Raw genomic sequence first — 14,196 nt, 5'->3', positions numbered from 1 at the left:
AGAATTGAAAACCTGTCCAATCTGGTCCGTCTCTCTCTAAGGTGATTTTCTGTCTCATATCTCATACTGCTTCCTCCTCACTCCTTCCACCTTTAACACACAAGACTTTGTGTTTATATCTCCATGCCTTTACTCTTGCCATTCCCTTTGCTTAGAAGGACTGTTCTCCTCTTACCATTGTGTTTACCTTTGGGACTATTTAAATATCCCCTTCTCTGTGAAACTCTCTGGGCACCTTTCTTCTATGCCCTAGGCAGAATTAGCTTACTTGATCTATTTGTATAGCTCTTTGCTCATGCCCCTAGTAGGAAACACAGTTTTCTGGTTGCTTGTCAATATCCGCCTGCATTTCTACACTATGAGTTCCCAGAGGGCAGTAATCACATCTCTATCTTTGTAGGCCCAGCACCTAATGAAATACATTTTTTTTGGCCCCGCGCAGTGGCTCACGCCTGTAATCCCAGCACTTTGGAAGGCCTAGGCGGTGGATCACCTGAGATCAGGAGTTTGAAACCAGCCTGGCCAACATGGTGAAACCCCATCTCTACTAAAAATACAAAAAAATTAGCCAGGCATGGTGACAGGCATCTGTAATCCTAGCTACTTGGGAGGCCGAGGCAGGAGAATTGCTTGAACCCAGGAGGCGGAGGTTGCAGTGAGTGGAGATTCCACCACTTTACTCCAGCCTGAATGACAGAGTGAGACTTCGTCTCAAAAAAAAAGGAAATTTTTTTTTTTTTAAATAATATAGGTGGGGGTCTCGCTATGTTACCCAGGGGAACTCCTGGCCTCCCAAAGTACTGGGATTACAGACATGAACCACAGCGCCCAGCCTCTATCACCATCTTAACTCTAAAACCTAACAGCCCAGAACAGGTATAGTTCCCATAAACCTGACTGGAATGTTTCTATCTTGGAAAGAATTAGTTATCCGAAGCTTTGGGTGAGGAGACTGCCTTTCTGCCTGATCCTTACCCTGCTCCCACTCTGGAGGACATAGTCTCCTGAGACATTCCAGACACAAGAAGCTATTTCACCTTCAAATCTCCCCTCACACCCCACCACACACACCACCCCAGACTTATCTGATCTGGAGCTAGTGAAGGAAAGTAGCTGGAAGCACAACATTCCACCTCACTGGCAAGGCCCTGCAGACTCCTGGAAGGGTCCAAAGAAGGATGGGCGGCTATCTCTAGCCCTGGTCATTCCTCCCGCTGCTGTTTCACAACTACTGGAACTTTTACTATCTCTTCCTTTCATGCAGGTTTCCCAGAAGAAAGACCCCAGAATCAAAAAGTCAGTACTCAGGCTGGGCGCAGTGGCTCCCGTCTGTAATCCCAGCACTTTGGGAGGCCGAGGGGGGCGGATTAGCTGAGGTCAGGAGTTTGAGACCAACCTGGCCAACATGGCGAAACCCCGTCTCTACTAAAAATACAAAAATTAGCCGGGCGTGGTGGTATGCGCCTGTAGTCCCAGCTACTCGGGAAGCTGAGGCCGGAGAATCGCTTGAACCCGGTAGGCAGAAGTTGCAGTGAGCCGAGATCGCACCACTGCACTCCAGCCTGGGTGACAGAGCGAGACCCCGTCTCAAAAAAAAAAAAAAATGTCGGTACTCAGACTGTCCTCCCTGGTCTAAGCCAGATAGATCATTCCAAGAAAGGGTTTCCAGGCAGCCACTAGGGGGACAGAAAGCTAGGGAAACAGAGAACAAGTCCCCTCTGACTCTTAATCCTCAAGGAGCCAGTAGCTCACAGGTGTGGAAGTGATTACCTATTTCTGTTGTTTCTTACTCTGGGAAAGAGTCTGGTGGAGTCGGACTCCTCTGTCTCTACTGCAGAACAAGCCATAGCCCTCTCCTCCCACCTCCATGCTGAAACTCTCCACATCCTGTGCCCGCCCTTCACATTTTATAGTCCCTGAAGCTTAGTAAATGTAGGAGGTGTACTATATGTATTAGTCATCAGAGGGGGTACTTTCTGCCCTCTCACCGCAGCAGGGAATTTCTCCTCTGCTGACCTCTGGTGGTGATAGTTTGAACTGTACCCTCCCTTTTTAGTTAGTGGCCTGTTGGCAGGTAATGATGCATATTTTCTCAACAATTTAAATTCAAATGTCCAAGTATAGTATTAAGTGGTAATTTTTTTTCATTGTTGAATTTTGTACGTCTTTCAGGCAGTATGGTGTAATACGAAGAATAGAGCCGGCCGGGTGCGGTGGCTCACGCCTGCAATCCAAGCACTTTGGGAGGCCGAGGCGGAGGGATCATGAGGTTAAGAGATCGACCCCTTCGGCCGGGCGTGGTGGCTCACGCCTGTAATCTCAGCACTTTGGGAGGCCGAGGCGGGCGGATCACGAGGTCAGGAGATCAAGACCATCCTGGCTAACACGGTGAAAACCCGTCTCTACTAAAAATACAAAAAATTAGCCGGGCGTGGTGGCGGCCGCCTGTAGTCCCCAGCTGCTCGGGAGGCTGAGGCAGGAGAATGGCATTAACCCGGGAGGCAGAGCTTGCAGTGAGCCGAGATCGCGCCACTGCACTCCAGCCTGGGCGACAGGGCGAGACTCCGTCTCAAAAAAAAAAAAAAAAAAAAGATCGACCCCATCCTGGCCAACATGGTGAAACTCCGTCTCTACTAAAAGTACAAAAATAATAATAATAATAAGACTAGAACCTGGACTTTGGAGTCAGCTGCCTAAGTTCAAATTCCAGCTCTGCTATTTCCTAGCTGAATGACTTTGGGCGACTTACGTAAGTTCAGTTTTCTTACCTATAAAATGGAAATAATAAAAATAATAGGCCAGGCGCAGTGGCTCACACTTGTAATCCCAGCACTTTGGGAGGCCAAGGCGGGCAGATCACGAGGTCACGAGATTGAGACTATCCTGGCCAACATGGTGAAACCCTGTCTCTACTAAAAATACAAAAATTAGCTGGGCATGGTGGTGCGTGCCTGTAATCCCAGCTACTCGGGAGGCTGAGGCAGGAGAATCGCTTGAACCAGGGAGTCAGAGGTTGCAGTGAGCCAAGATGGCACCACTGCACTCTAGCCTGGTGACAGAGAGACACTCGGTCTCAAAAAATAAATAAATAAAATAATAATAATAAATATTTCAGGGGAGAATTAGATGAGATGATTGTAAAATGCATAGCCCTAGCTGTGCCCCAGCACATAGTAGGTGCTTGATAAGAAATTTGTTACCTCCTTAATAATGGGTATTTGTTCAGCCTGTGAACCAATGTGTGTTTTTTTTTTTTTAAATAAAATCCACGGCTAGGCAGGGTGGCTCACGCCTATAATCCCAGCACTTTGGGAGGCCGAGGCGGGCAAATCACCTGAGGTAAGGAGTTCGAGACTAGCCTGGCTGACATGGTGAAACCCCGTCTCTACTAAAAATACAAAAATTAGCCGGGTGTGGTGGCAGGCGCCTGTAATCCCAGCTACTCAGGAGGCTGAGGCAGGAGAATTGCTTGAACCCAGGAGGCGGAGGTTGCAGTGAGCTGCGATCGTGCCACTGCACTCCAGCCTGGGGGAAAAGAGCGAGACTCCGTCTCAAAAAAAAAAAAAAAAAATCCACATAGCAAAATTTACCATTGTTACCGTTTTCAATGTGTTTTTTAAAAATTCAGATAAGTTTTGTATACTTTCTGATTCTTAAGTTGGAAAACAAGGTAACCTCTAATATGGGCTGTGAGGCCTTCCTCTGCCCAAGCAGCTGCAGATATGAACCCTGAACATAAAGAGATCTTAGGCTAGAAAGGATCTTGGGCAGAGCTGAATGGCTCTAAGCATTTGACCTCACATTGGTTTCCTCCTGAGAAGAGTCAACAGAGTCCAGCATCTTCTTCCAAGGTCAGGGAAGGGCAAAGATTTGAAATTAGGCATCACTGGGTTCTCAGCTGGGCCTCCAAGTTCCCCTCCTCTCACTATGCAGAGCAAAGAGGAGGTTGCAGAAGAGAAGAGGATATGAGATTGGTTCTCTGCTCCTCCCTTTCTTTCCCTGCTTTCCCCACACCCACCCTCTCCCCCACAGCAGCCTTCTCCCCCACAGAGGCTGGGATAGGATGAGGGGGGAGGAGTTGGGGACTGAGGGATCAGAAGCCCTAGGATGCCCTGTATCTGAAGAAAGATTTGGCCAGGGGCAGCTGTGCTGGCTTATGCTCTCCTCCTTCTGCTGCTGCCATCCTCCAGCAAGATGCTAGGGTCTTTGGGGCTTTGGGCATTACTTCCCACAGCTGTGGAAGGTAAGTGTCTACAGGGAGGGGAAGGATCTCTCCATCCATCCAGCGAGGGAAAGGGGCGCTTGAAGCAAGAGCCACCCCTTTGGAAGAGTGGTGAGTGGGCTGGGTGAGTAAGGGTGAAGGATAGAGCCATGTGTCCCCATGGCAGGGCTCAGGTTCCAGGCCTCTGCTGACCCTGCTTCCTCCTGTGGCTTTACCATACTGACGCTGGAATGTGAAACATGTTTTGTCTATTCTTTTGGCCAGTTTTTTGCCTCTGCATTCACTCCCACCTTGAATCTTTTCCTTTCCCCACCCTGGGCCTCAGCACCCCCAAACAGGCGAACCTGTGTGTTCTTTGAGGCCCCTGGAGTGCGGGGAAGCACAAAGACACTGGGAGAGCTGCTAGATATAGGCGCAGAGCTCCCCAGAGCTATCCGCTGCCTCTACAGCCGCTGCTGCTTTGGGATCTGGAACCTGACCCAAGACCGGGCACAGGTGGAAATGCAAGGTGAATGGCAAAGTATATGGCAGGTGATAGCTAGGGTGGGAGACAGACACATCCTGGGGTGTGGGTGGCAACCAAGGGGGAAGGGGAGAAATACAACATCTGGTGGGAAAGAAAAGCCCGTGAGAGATGGAAGGGATGCCTCTGATAGAGAAGGGATTTACCCTCTGTTTCCACACCCCATTGTGCTTTCTTCCTTGCCCCCGCTTTCTCTCCTCTTCCCCTAATCCCATCCCATCAGGATGCCGAGACAGTGATGAGCCAGGCTGTGAGTCCCTCCACTGTGACCCAAGTCCCCGAGCCCACCCCAGCCCTGGCTCCACTCTCTTCACCTGCTCCTGTGGCACTGACTTCTGCAATGCCAATTACAGCCATCTGCCTCCTCCAGGGAGCCCTGGGACTCCTGGCTCCCAGGGTCCCCAGGCTGCCCAAGGTAGCCACCCAAGGGTACTGAAGCCTGATGGGGGCTGGGGCCCAGGTTAGGATGAGAGGTGGAACCAGGGCCAGTTCTCACCCTACTCCCGCCCCACACTTTCCTCCTCCTGGCCTTGGGAAGTTGGTTGCCCTGGTGACTGGGAGATAAGGGGTCTTGTGACCAGGGTGGGGGTGGGTTGAGACGCAAGCTCTCAGGAGGGGAAGAGCAGAGAGCAGGTTTGGGTCAGTGCTCGCCAGCCTGCATTCTTGCCTTGATGTCCAGGTGAGTCCATCTGGATGGCACTGGTGCTGCTGGGGCTGTTCCTCCTCCTCCTGCTGCTGCTGGGCAGCATCATCTTGGGTACTAATCCACCCCATCCCTCCCTTGTGACCCCAAGACATTGCCCCAAAAGCTCTGACCCCTCTCCAGGCACCCCTGACCCCATGGTCTTGGGATCTCTATAGCCTGATTCCCGGACTCCCATGACCTCTCACAAAGCTCGCTTTCCACAAAGTCCCTTTTCCTGTCCCTATGCATTTGCACCCTGACCCTAAGGCTCTTGTCTGTTCCAGCCCTGCTACAGCGAAAGAACTACAGAGTGCGAGGTGAACCAGTGCCAGAGCCAAGGCCAGACTCAGGCAGGGACTGGAGTGTGGAGCTGCAGGAGCTGCCTGAGCTGTGTTTCTCCCAGGTGCCCCAGGGAGGGAGAGAAGGGCTCCTCTGGGCACTCCTGGAGGTTGTGCTGGGGAGGAATCCTGGCCATGTTATAGCTCAGAGGCCTACACTCAGCACAGTGTCCCTACCAGGTAATCCGGGAAGGAGGTCATGCAGTGGTTTGGGCCGGGCAGCTGCAAGGAAAACTGGTTGCCATCAAGGCCTTCCCACCGAGGTCTGTGGCTCAGTTCCAAGCTGAGAGAGCATTGTACGAACTTCCAGGCCTACAGCACGACCACATTGTCCGATTTATCACTGCCAGCCGGGGGGGCCCTGGCCCCCTGCTCTCTGGGCCCCTGCTGGTACTGGAACTGCATCCCAAGGTGAGCACCAAGGAGTGTATATGTGTGTGTGTGTGCCTGTGTGTATGTGTAGAGGTGGAGGCTACATGGCAGCTGGGCCCTGTTGATTGCTTCTGCTTTCGATTTTCTCTTTTCTAAGACATTAAAAATGGCCAGGCGAGGTGGCCCACACCTGTAATCCCAGGACTTTGGGAGGCCAAGGTGGGTGGATCGCTTAAGCCCAGGAGCTCAAGACCAGCCTAGGCAATATGAGGAAACCCCATCACTGCAAAATTACAAAAATTAGCTCAGCATGGCAGTGCACACCTGTAGTCCCAGCTACTCAGGAGGCTGAGGTGGAAAGATCGATTGAGCCTAGGAGGTTGAGGCTGCAGTGAGCCATGAGCATCCCACTGCACTCCAGCCTGGGAGACAGAGCGAGACCACGTGAAAAAATAGTAACAGGCTGGGCACGGTGGCAGACACCTGTAATCCCAGCACTTTGGGAGGCCAAGGTGGGAGGATTGCTTGAACCCAGGAATTCAAGAACAGCCTGGGCAACACTGTGAAACCCCACCTCTACAAAAAACAAAAAATTGGCTGGGTGTGATGGCACATACCTGTGGTCCCAGCTACTTGGGAGGCTGAAGTGGAAGGAGCACCTGAGCCTGGGGAGGTCAAGGCTGGCAGTGAGCCAAGATTGTGCCACTGCACTCCAGCGTAGGTGACAGAGTAAGACCCTGTCTCAAAATAATAATTTTTATTTATCTTTTTTATTACATAAACAATACATGTTTATATATTTTTATTTTATTTTATTTTATTTTGGTAGGAGGACGCAGTCTTGCTCTGTTGCCCAGGCTGGAGTGCAGTGGCACAAGCTTGGCTCACTGCAACCTCAGCATCCCAGGTTCAAGCGATTCTCCTCCCTCAGCCTCCCCAGTAGCTGGGATTACAGGCGCTTGCCACCACGCCTGGCTAATTTTTGCATTTTTAGTAGAGACGGGGTTTCACCATGTTGGCCAGGCTGGTTTCGAAATCCTGACCTCAAGTGATCCACCCATCTTAGCCCCCCAAAGTGCTGGGATTACAGGTGTGAGACACCGTGCCCAGCCAAAAAAAAAAAAAAAAAATTGTTAAAGAAATATCTTCAGGCACAGCCCTCCAAACTCATTCGTATTCATTCAACAAGTAAGTATGAACTATATGTCAGGCACTATGCTAGAGGCCACAAAAAGCACACAGTCCCTCTTTTACAGATTTTGTAGACTAGCAGGGGAGATAGAAATGGATCAAGTAAACACAAGTGTCAAATGTCAAGTGTGCTAAGTGCTAGAAGAGAGGGCCAATGAACTATAAGAATAATAAGATGTGACTTGAGGGGGAGAGCAATGAGCAACAAGAAGAGGAAAAGGTAGGCAGAGGCCAGCCACACCAGGCCCTGTGGGCCTGTTAAATATTTGGGACTTTTTAAGTTTTCATACCATTTCCCATCTGCTTCCTGCTAGGCATTACGCTACCCGCTTTTTATTTTATTTTATTTTATTTTTTAGACAGAGTCTCATTCTGTTGACTAGGCTAGAGTGCAGTGGCACAATCTTGGCTCACTGCACCCTCTACCTCCTGGTTTCAAGCAATTCTGCCTCAGCCACCTGAGTAGCTGGGATTAAGGCGTGCCGCCACTACTCCTGGCTAATTTTTGTATTTTTAGTAGAGACGGGATTTCACCATGTTGGCCAGGCTGGTCTCAAACTCCTGACCTCAAGTGATCTGCCTGCCTCGGCCTCCCAAAGTGCTGGGATTACAGGCGTGAGCCACCCTGCCCGGCCATGCTACACGCTTTAAACACATTTCCAAACTTACCCTTCATAAACACATTATGAGGTAGGAATGATTATCCACATGGGGCTCAGAAAAGGAAAGTCATTTGCCCAGAATCTATGTGACCCTAGAGCTGGCTCCTCATCATCGTGTCTATTGCCTCCTGTTTACCCTCCGTCAGGACTGTGTGTGTCTCTGTCCACGTGGAAGAGCTCCCCACAACTCACTTTGCCCTATTGTAAGTAGTTCAACCTCCACCACCTGTTTCAGTGCCCAAATGCAGTGGCTCTTCCCTGAACTTTTTCAGCACCTACAGCTTCTGCACTTCCGAAATCTTGAATGATGGAAAGTCCCTTCTTTGACCATATACCTCCTGGCCCAGCTCAAAAATCACTGTTTTTTTGTTTGTTTAATTTCTCTGACTTCTCCAGGCAGGGTTAGTCATTCTTGCTTTATGCCCCTTGGCACTCGGTTAATTTTCTTATCTTGGGGTTTACTGCATTCTTTATCTCTTACCTTCCCTGAGCCATCTTGGTGCCTGAACACAGTTCGTGGCCACCGAAGGTGCTCGATGACACTTGTTGAATGAGGGGTTCTATTGCTCCCTTCCCTCCAATTCCCACTTGCCCTCCACCTGCTACTCTGTTATCTACTGGCTCTGCCCGTCTATGTGTACACATGCCTGACACCTCAGACAAGGTGACTCATGAAGGATGCCCCTGACTAGCGTGCCCTGCCTCCTCTGTTACTGTCTTTGCCCCATGTCTTCTGAGTCAGTATAAGGTGGTGGTTATTAGTAAGTGATCCTGAGTCAGACTGCTTGGATTCAAGCTCCACTCCTGCCTCACCGACTGACTTTAAGAGAGTTTCCTTAGTTCTCTAAGGAAAAGCTCTTCACCTGTTAAATGGGGGTGTGACAGGAGCACCTACCTTCTAGGGTTTTCATAAGGATTACAGGAGGCCACATCCACTGGGTCTGGACCACTGTAAGTGCCCAGTACCCTTGATCTAGAGTTACTATTTTTCATGTCAATTGATGCACAGTCTTACTCCTCTACCTATTGTCTTGGCCAGCATCCGTCAGTGTGTCTGTCTGCTGAGGAGATGCAGGGAGAAGACTGTCAATTGATCTCTGCTCCCTGGGATGGATCAGCCGTCTCCAGCTTTGTGTACCATCCTTTTCTCTCTGCGTTTCCCCAGGGCTCCCTGTGCCACTACTTGACCCAGTACACCAGTGACTGGGGAAGTTCCCTGCGGATGGCACTGTCCCTGGCCCAGGGCCTGGCATTTCTCCATGAGGAGCGCTGGCAGAATGGTGGGTGAGCTGGGCATAGGAAGTCAAGGGAGCCACAGTGCTATGTTTGTGATTCTGCCTTAGTTTGGAGGGGAAAGATTGGGTCAAAAGAGGGAGGAAGAGCCGGGCACGGTGGCTCACGCCTATAATCCTAGCACTTTGGGAGGCCGGGGTGGGCGGATCACGAGGTCAGGAGATCGAGGCCATCCTGGCTAACACGGTGAAACCCCGTCTCTATTAAAAATACAAAATATTAGCCAGGCGTGGTGGCATGTGCCTGTAGTCCCAGCTACTCGGGAGGCTGAGGCAGGAGAATCGCTTGAACCCGGGAGGCGGAGGTTGCAGTGAGCCAAGATCGCGACACTGCACTCCAGCCTGGGCGACAGAGCGAGACGCCAACTCAAAAAAAAAAAAAAAGAGGGAGGAAGAAAATCCATGTTCCTTCAACCTTGGATTCCCCCACAGGCCAATATAAACCAGGTATTGCCCACCGAGATCTGAGCAGCCAGAATGTGCTCATTCGGGAAGATGGATCGTGTGCCATTGGAGACCTGGGCCTTGCCTTGGTGCTCCCTGGCCTCACTCAGCCCCCTGCCTGGACCCCTACTCAACCACAAGGCCCAGCTGCCATCATGGAAGTGAGTTCTCTGGATAACTGGTGAGGCCCAGGATGATGTTGGTGCTGCTGATGGCAATGCAGCCATTGTGTGTCAACAGTTGTAGCAATACCTATAGCATTTGGGACATTGCTGAGTCTGTAGTTGGGGGGATATTGCATGGACCATTGCTGCAATGAGGATTGCCACAGAGATGATTCTTGGCCCTTCGTGCCTTGCTCTCCAGGCTGGCACCCAGAGGTACATGGCACCAGAGCTCTTGGACAAGACTCTGGACCTACAGGATTGGGGCATGGCCCTCCGACGAGCTGATATTTACTCTTTGGCTCTGCTCCTGTGGGAGATACTGAGCCGCTGCCCAGATTTGAGGCCTGGTAAGGATGGGTGGTACAGTCCCCTCTCCTGGGCTCCCCCCCTCCCCCCTCCCATTCTAGGTTCACCCCAACCTGACCTGGCCTGAGAAAGCTCTGCTCTTCCCTGTCTTGTGCTTTCTACATGGTAGGCACCCCTAGGACTAACTGATACCCAGCCCCTCTACCTTCCTCCAGACAGCAGTCCACCACCCTTCCAACTGGCCTATGAGGCAGAACTGGGCAATACCCCTACCTCTGATGAGCTATGGGCCTTGGCAGTGCAGGAGAGGAGGCGTCCCTACATCCCATCCACCTGGCGCTGCTTTGCCACAGTAAGAGGCCTAGGCTGTTGGTCTGGGAACCTGGAGAGTGGGGGCTGGGCATGGGCTTCAAGGACGTCTCTGCCAGGGTGTCTGTCTACTCCTATCTCCTCTTATCTCCCATCACTCCTTGGTTCATGCTCAGCTGGAACTGGGCAAGCCTCCTCTCCCCCTCAATTCATCCTCTTCCACCCTAAGTCTCACACAGTCGATTCCATCTACCTGAGACACACACCTTCCTCCTGCTCAGCCTTGCCCAGCCTGTCTCTCCTCTCTGCCATCAGTTAGCCCTGTTCCTCAGTCCCCTTCTCTAGGAAGCCCTCCTTGGCTTTGCTCTTGCCCTGAGCTCTGCCCCATCCGCTCTCCTAATACAGTAAAGCCCAAAAATCAATTCAATAAGTCCCCATTCTGTCATACATTGATGATGTTTCTGCTGTGACCCAATAAAAGGCAGTTCTAGGTATAAAAGGTGAAAGCAGTGGTGTCACAGTGAAAGTTCAGGGCTTTGCACAAATACTTTTTTAACAGAATGTCCCTTCTGCTACCTGATCTGAAATTTCCACAGCACAAGTCTTAGGTTAGCTAACAGAAACTGGGCATTACTTGCAGAAGACGCTGGCTCCCTGAGAGGAAAGAGAGTAATTTCCCATTAGCATATTAAGCTGTCAACCTACATTAGCTCCTCAGAGGAAACAGTGGGCTATACAGAAGGCCCCCAGAGAGCCTGTTTCATAGGGAGCAAGACTCAGAGGGCTGGAATTCAGCAAGAGGGAGAAGAGGGAGGCTCCAGGAAAGATCAGAAGTGGATGTTGAAAGCAGGAGAGTGATGGACACTGAAGATGGCTTTTAACCTGGGGCCCACTCAAGATCCTAGGGTCAACCCTTCCTCCCTGTCATTCCCCCCAGGACCCTGATGGGCTGAGGGAGCTCCTAGAAGACTGTTGGGATGCAGACCCAGAAGCACGGCTGACAGCTGAGTGTGTACAGCAGCGCCTGGCTGCCTTGGCCCATCCTCAAGAGAGCCACCCCTTTCCAGAGAGCTGTCCACATGGCTGCCCACCTCTCTGCCCAGAAGACTGTACTTCAATTCCTGCCCCTACCATCCTCCCCTGTAGGCCTCAGCGGAGTGCCTGCCACTTCAGCGTTCAGCAAGGCCCTTGTTCCAGGAATCCTCAACCTGCCTGTACCCTTTCTCCTGTGTAAATATGCAGTTTATGTGTCATCAATGTACATGCCAACATAAATATGGTGATTGTATAGCTGTCTTGTCTGCCTCATCACTGCCTTTCCCACCTGCCGAATCCTTGGATTCTTCTGCGGGCATCCAGTCCACATCAGTTCTGACCAGTGACTTGGGGTAGGTGTGCACAGGAAACAGAATAAAGTCAGCTTTCCTGACGCATATCCTTGGTCCTTCCTCTATTCCTGTAATCCAGGGACCCTCTTGTCTCTCTTCTTTTCCACTAACATTTATTTTTATTTATTTATCTGGTTTCTTTTTTTGGAAACAGAGTCTCTGTCCAGTCTGGAGTGCAATGACACGATCACGGCTCACTGCAGCCTTGTCCTCCCTGGGCTCTTGTGATCCTCCTGCCTCAGCCTCCTGAGTAGGAGGGACCACAGGCATGGACCACGATACCCAGCTATTTTTTTTTTTTTTGAGACAGAGTCTCGCTCTGTCACCCAGGCTGGAGTGCAGTGGCACAGTCTCGGCTCACTGCAAGCTCCGCCTCCCGGGTTCACGCCATTCTCCTGCCTCAGCCTCCCGAGCAGCTGGGACTACAGGCGCCCACCACCACACCCAGCTAATTTTTTGTATTTTTAGTAGAGACGGGGTTTCACCCTGTTAGCCAGGATGGTCTCCATCTCCTGACCTCGTGATCTGCCCACCTCGGCCTCCCAAAGTGCTGGGATTACAGGCATGAGCCACCGCGCCCCACCTGATTTTTTATTTTTTGTACAGGTGAAGTCTTGGTATGTTGCCCAGGCTGGTCTCGAACTCCTGAGCTCAAGCAGTCCTCCTTCCTCAGTGTCCCAAAATTCTGGGATTACAGACATGAACCACTGCACCCAGCATTTTAAATTGTTTATTATTTTTTAAATTTTATTTATTTATTTATTTTGAGACAGGGGTCTTGCTCTGTCGCCCAGGCTAGAGTGCAGTGGCACGATCTTGGCTCACTGCAAGCTCCGCCTCCTGGGTTCATGCCATTCTCCTGCCTCAGCCTCCCAAGTAGCTGGGACTACAGGCGCCCGCCACCACGCCCAGCTAATTTTTTTGTATTTTTAGTAGAGACGGGGTTTCACCATGTTAGCCAGGATGGTGTTGATCTCCTGACCTTGTGATCTGTCCGCCTCGGCCTCCCAAAGTAAATTGTTGATTATTTTTGTTTTTATTTTTGAGATAAGCTCTTGTTCTGTTACTCAGGTTGTGATCATAGCTCACAGCATCCTTGACCTCCTGGGCTCAAGCGATCCTCCCAGCTCAGCCTCCCAAGTAGCTGGGACTACAGATGTGTGCCACCACACCTGGCTAATTTTTGTATTTTTTCATAGAGACAAGGTTTTTCCATGTTGCCCAGGCTGGTCTTGAACTCCTGGGCTCAAGCGATCCACCTGCCTAGGACTCCCAAAGTGCTGGGATTACAAGTATGAGACACCACACCCATCCTCAACATTTATTTTTAAAGGTGGGATCTCATGGTGGGCACTGGGGAAAGAAGGGTAAAGACAACAAAATCACTGCCCTAACAGTGCTTAAAGACCTGCACATCACATTGTTGGGTTCCTGTACACTGTCCTGGGGGTAACAGGAGAGACTTGAGCAGGAATGCTTCACAGAGCACAGGATGCTTGAGCTGTGTCTTAACTGAGCAGGAGTTTCCCAGGAGCATGTTCTTGTCCCTTTCTGTGACCCAGCTGTCATCCACATCCAGTCAGTTCTCAAGTCCCACTGAGGCAGCCTAGGCAGGGGCTACTTCTCCTTTTTCTTTTCTTTTATTTTTTTGAGACGGAGTCTCGCTCTGTTGCCCCCGCTGGAGTACAATGGCGGGATCTCAGCTCACTGCAACCTCTGCCTCCCGGGTTCAACTGATTCTCCTGCCTCAGCCTCCCAAGTAGCTGGGACTACAGGCGCCCGCCACCAAGCCCAGCTAATTTTTTGTATTTTGTAGTAGAGACGGGGTTTCACTATGTTGGCCAGACTGGTCTCAAACTCCTGACCTCGAGATCCACCCGTCTTGGCCTCCCAAAGTGCTGGGATTACAGGCATGAGCCACTGCACCTGGCCTTCTTTTCTTTCTTTCTTTCTTTTTTTTTTTTTTTTGAGACGGAGTCTCACTCTGTTGCTCAGGCTGGAGTGCAGTGGCGCAATCTTGGCTCACTGAAAGCTCCGCCTCCCGGGTTCGTGCCATTCTCCTGCCTCAGCCTCTGGAGTAGCTGGGATTACAGGCGCCCACCACCACGCCCAGCTAATTTTTTGTATTTTTAGTAGAGACGGGGTTTCACCATATTAGCCAGGATGGTCTCGAACTTCTGACCTCAGGTGATCCACCCTCCTCGGCCTCCCAAAGTGCTGGGATTACAGGCGTGAGCCACCGTGCCCGGCTCTTTTTCTTTCTTGATCAACCTACATCATACTTTGATGGGCAGGGC

General features: G+C 51.0%; 1 protein-coding gene across 8 annotated transcripts; it reads left to right on the top strand.

Moving 5' to 3' along the window:
• Positions 1 to 4,030: 4,030 nt before the first annotated feature.
• AMHR2 (anti-Mullerian hormone receptor type 2) lies at positions 4,031 to 11,801 on the top strand. 8 transcript variants are annotated; one of them, XM_004053227.4, is made up of 11 exons: positions 4,031 to 4,243; positions 4,548 to 4,730; positions 4,969 to 5,160; positions 5,425 to 5,502; positions 5,715 to 5,833; positions 5,949 to 6,179; positions 9,159 to 9,273; positions 9,718 to 9,890; positions 10,096 to 10,243; positions 10,418 to 10,554; positions 11,449 to 11,801. In XM_004053227.4, exons 1-11 carry the CDS (start codon positions 4,195 to 4,197, stop codon positions 11,743 to 11,745), a joined length of 1,722 nt encoding a protein of 573 aa, XP_004053275.1. In that variant the 5' UTR covers positions 4,031 to 4,194; the 3' UTR covers positions 11,746 to 11,801. The 8 variants fall into 8 exon arrangements, with proteins under 8 accessions (XP_004053275.1, XP_004053276.1, XP_055213093.1 ...); XM_055357117.1 differs by having other exon boundaries at positions 4,093 to 4,243; positions 5,715 to 5,948; positions 6,079 to 6,179; XM_055357118.1 differs by lacking the exon at positions 5,425 to 5,502 and having other exon boundaries at positions 4,051 to 4,243.
• The last annotated feature ends 2,395 nt before the right edge of the window (positions 11,802 to 14,196 follow it).

This window comes from Gorilla gorilla, chromosome 10, assembly GCF_029281585.2.
Source record: "Gorilla gorilla gorilla isolate KB3781 chromosome 10, NHGRI_mGorGor1-v2.1_pri, whole genome shotgun sequence".
Classification (NCBI taxonomy): Eukaryota; Metazoa; Chordata; class Mammalia; order Primates; family Hominidae; genus Gorilla; species Gorilla gorilla.
This window is presented reverse-complemented; position numbering and strand designations above follow the sequence as displayed.

Coding starts and splice junctions, on each gene's coding strand:
- AMHR2 (XM_004053227.4), top strand. CDS start 4,195: ATGCTAGGGTCTTTGGGGCTTTGGGCATTACTTCCCACAGCTGTGGAA. Junction 4,731..4,968: donor GGCACAGGTGGAAATGCAAG/GTGAATGGCAAA, acceptor CCATCCCATCAG/GATGCCGAGACAGTGATGAG. Junction 9,274..9,717: donor TGAGGAGCGCTGGCAGAATG/GTGGGTGAGCTG, acceptor ATTCCCCCACAG/GCCAATATAAACCAGGTATT.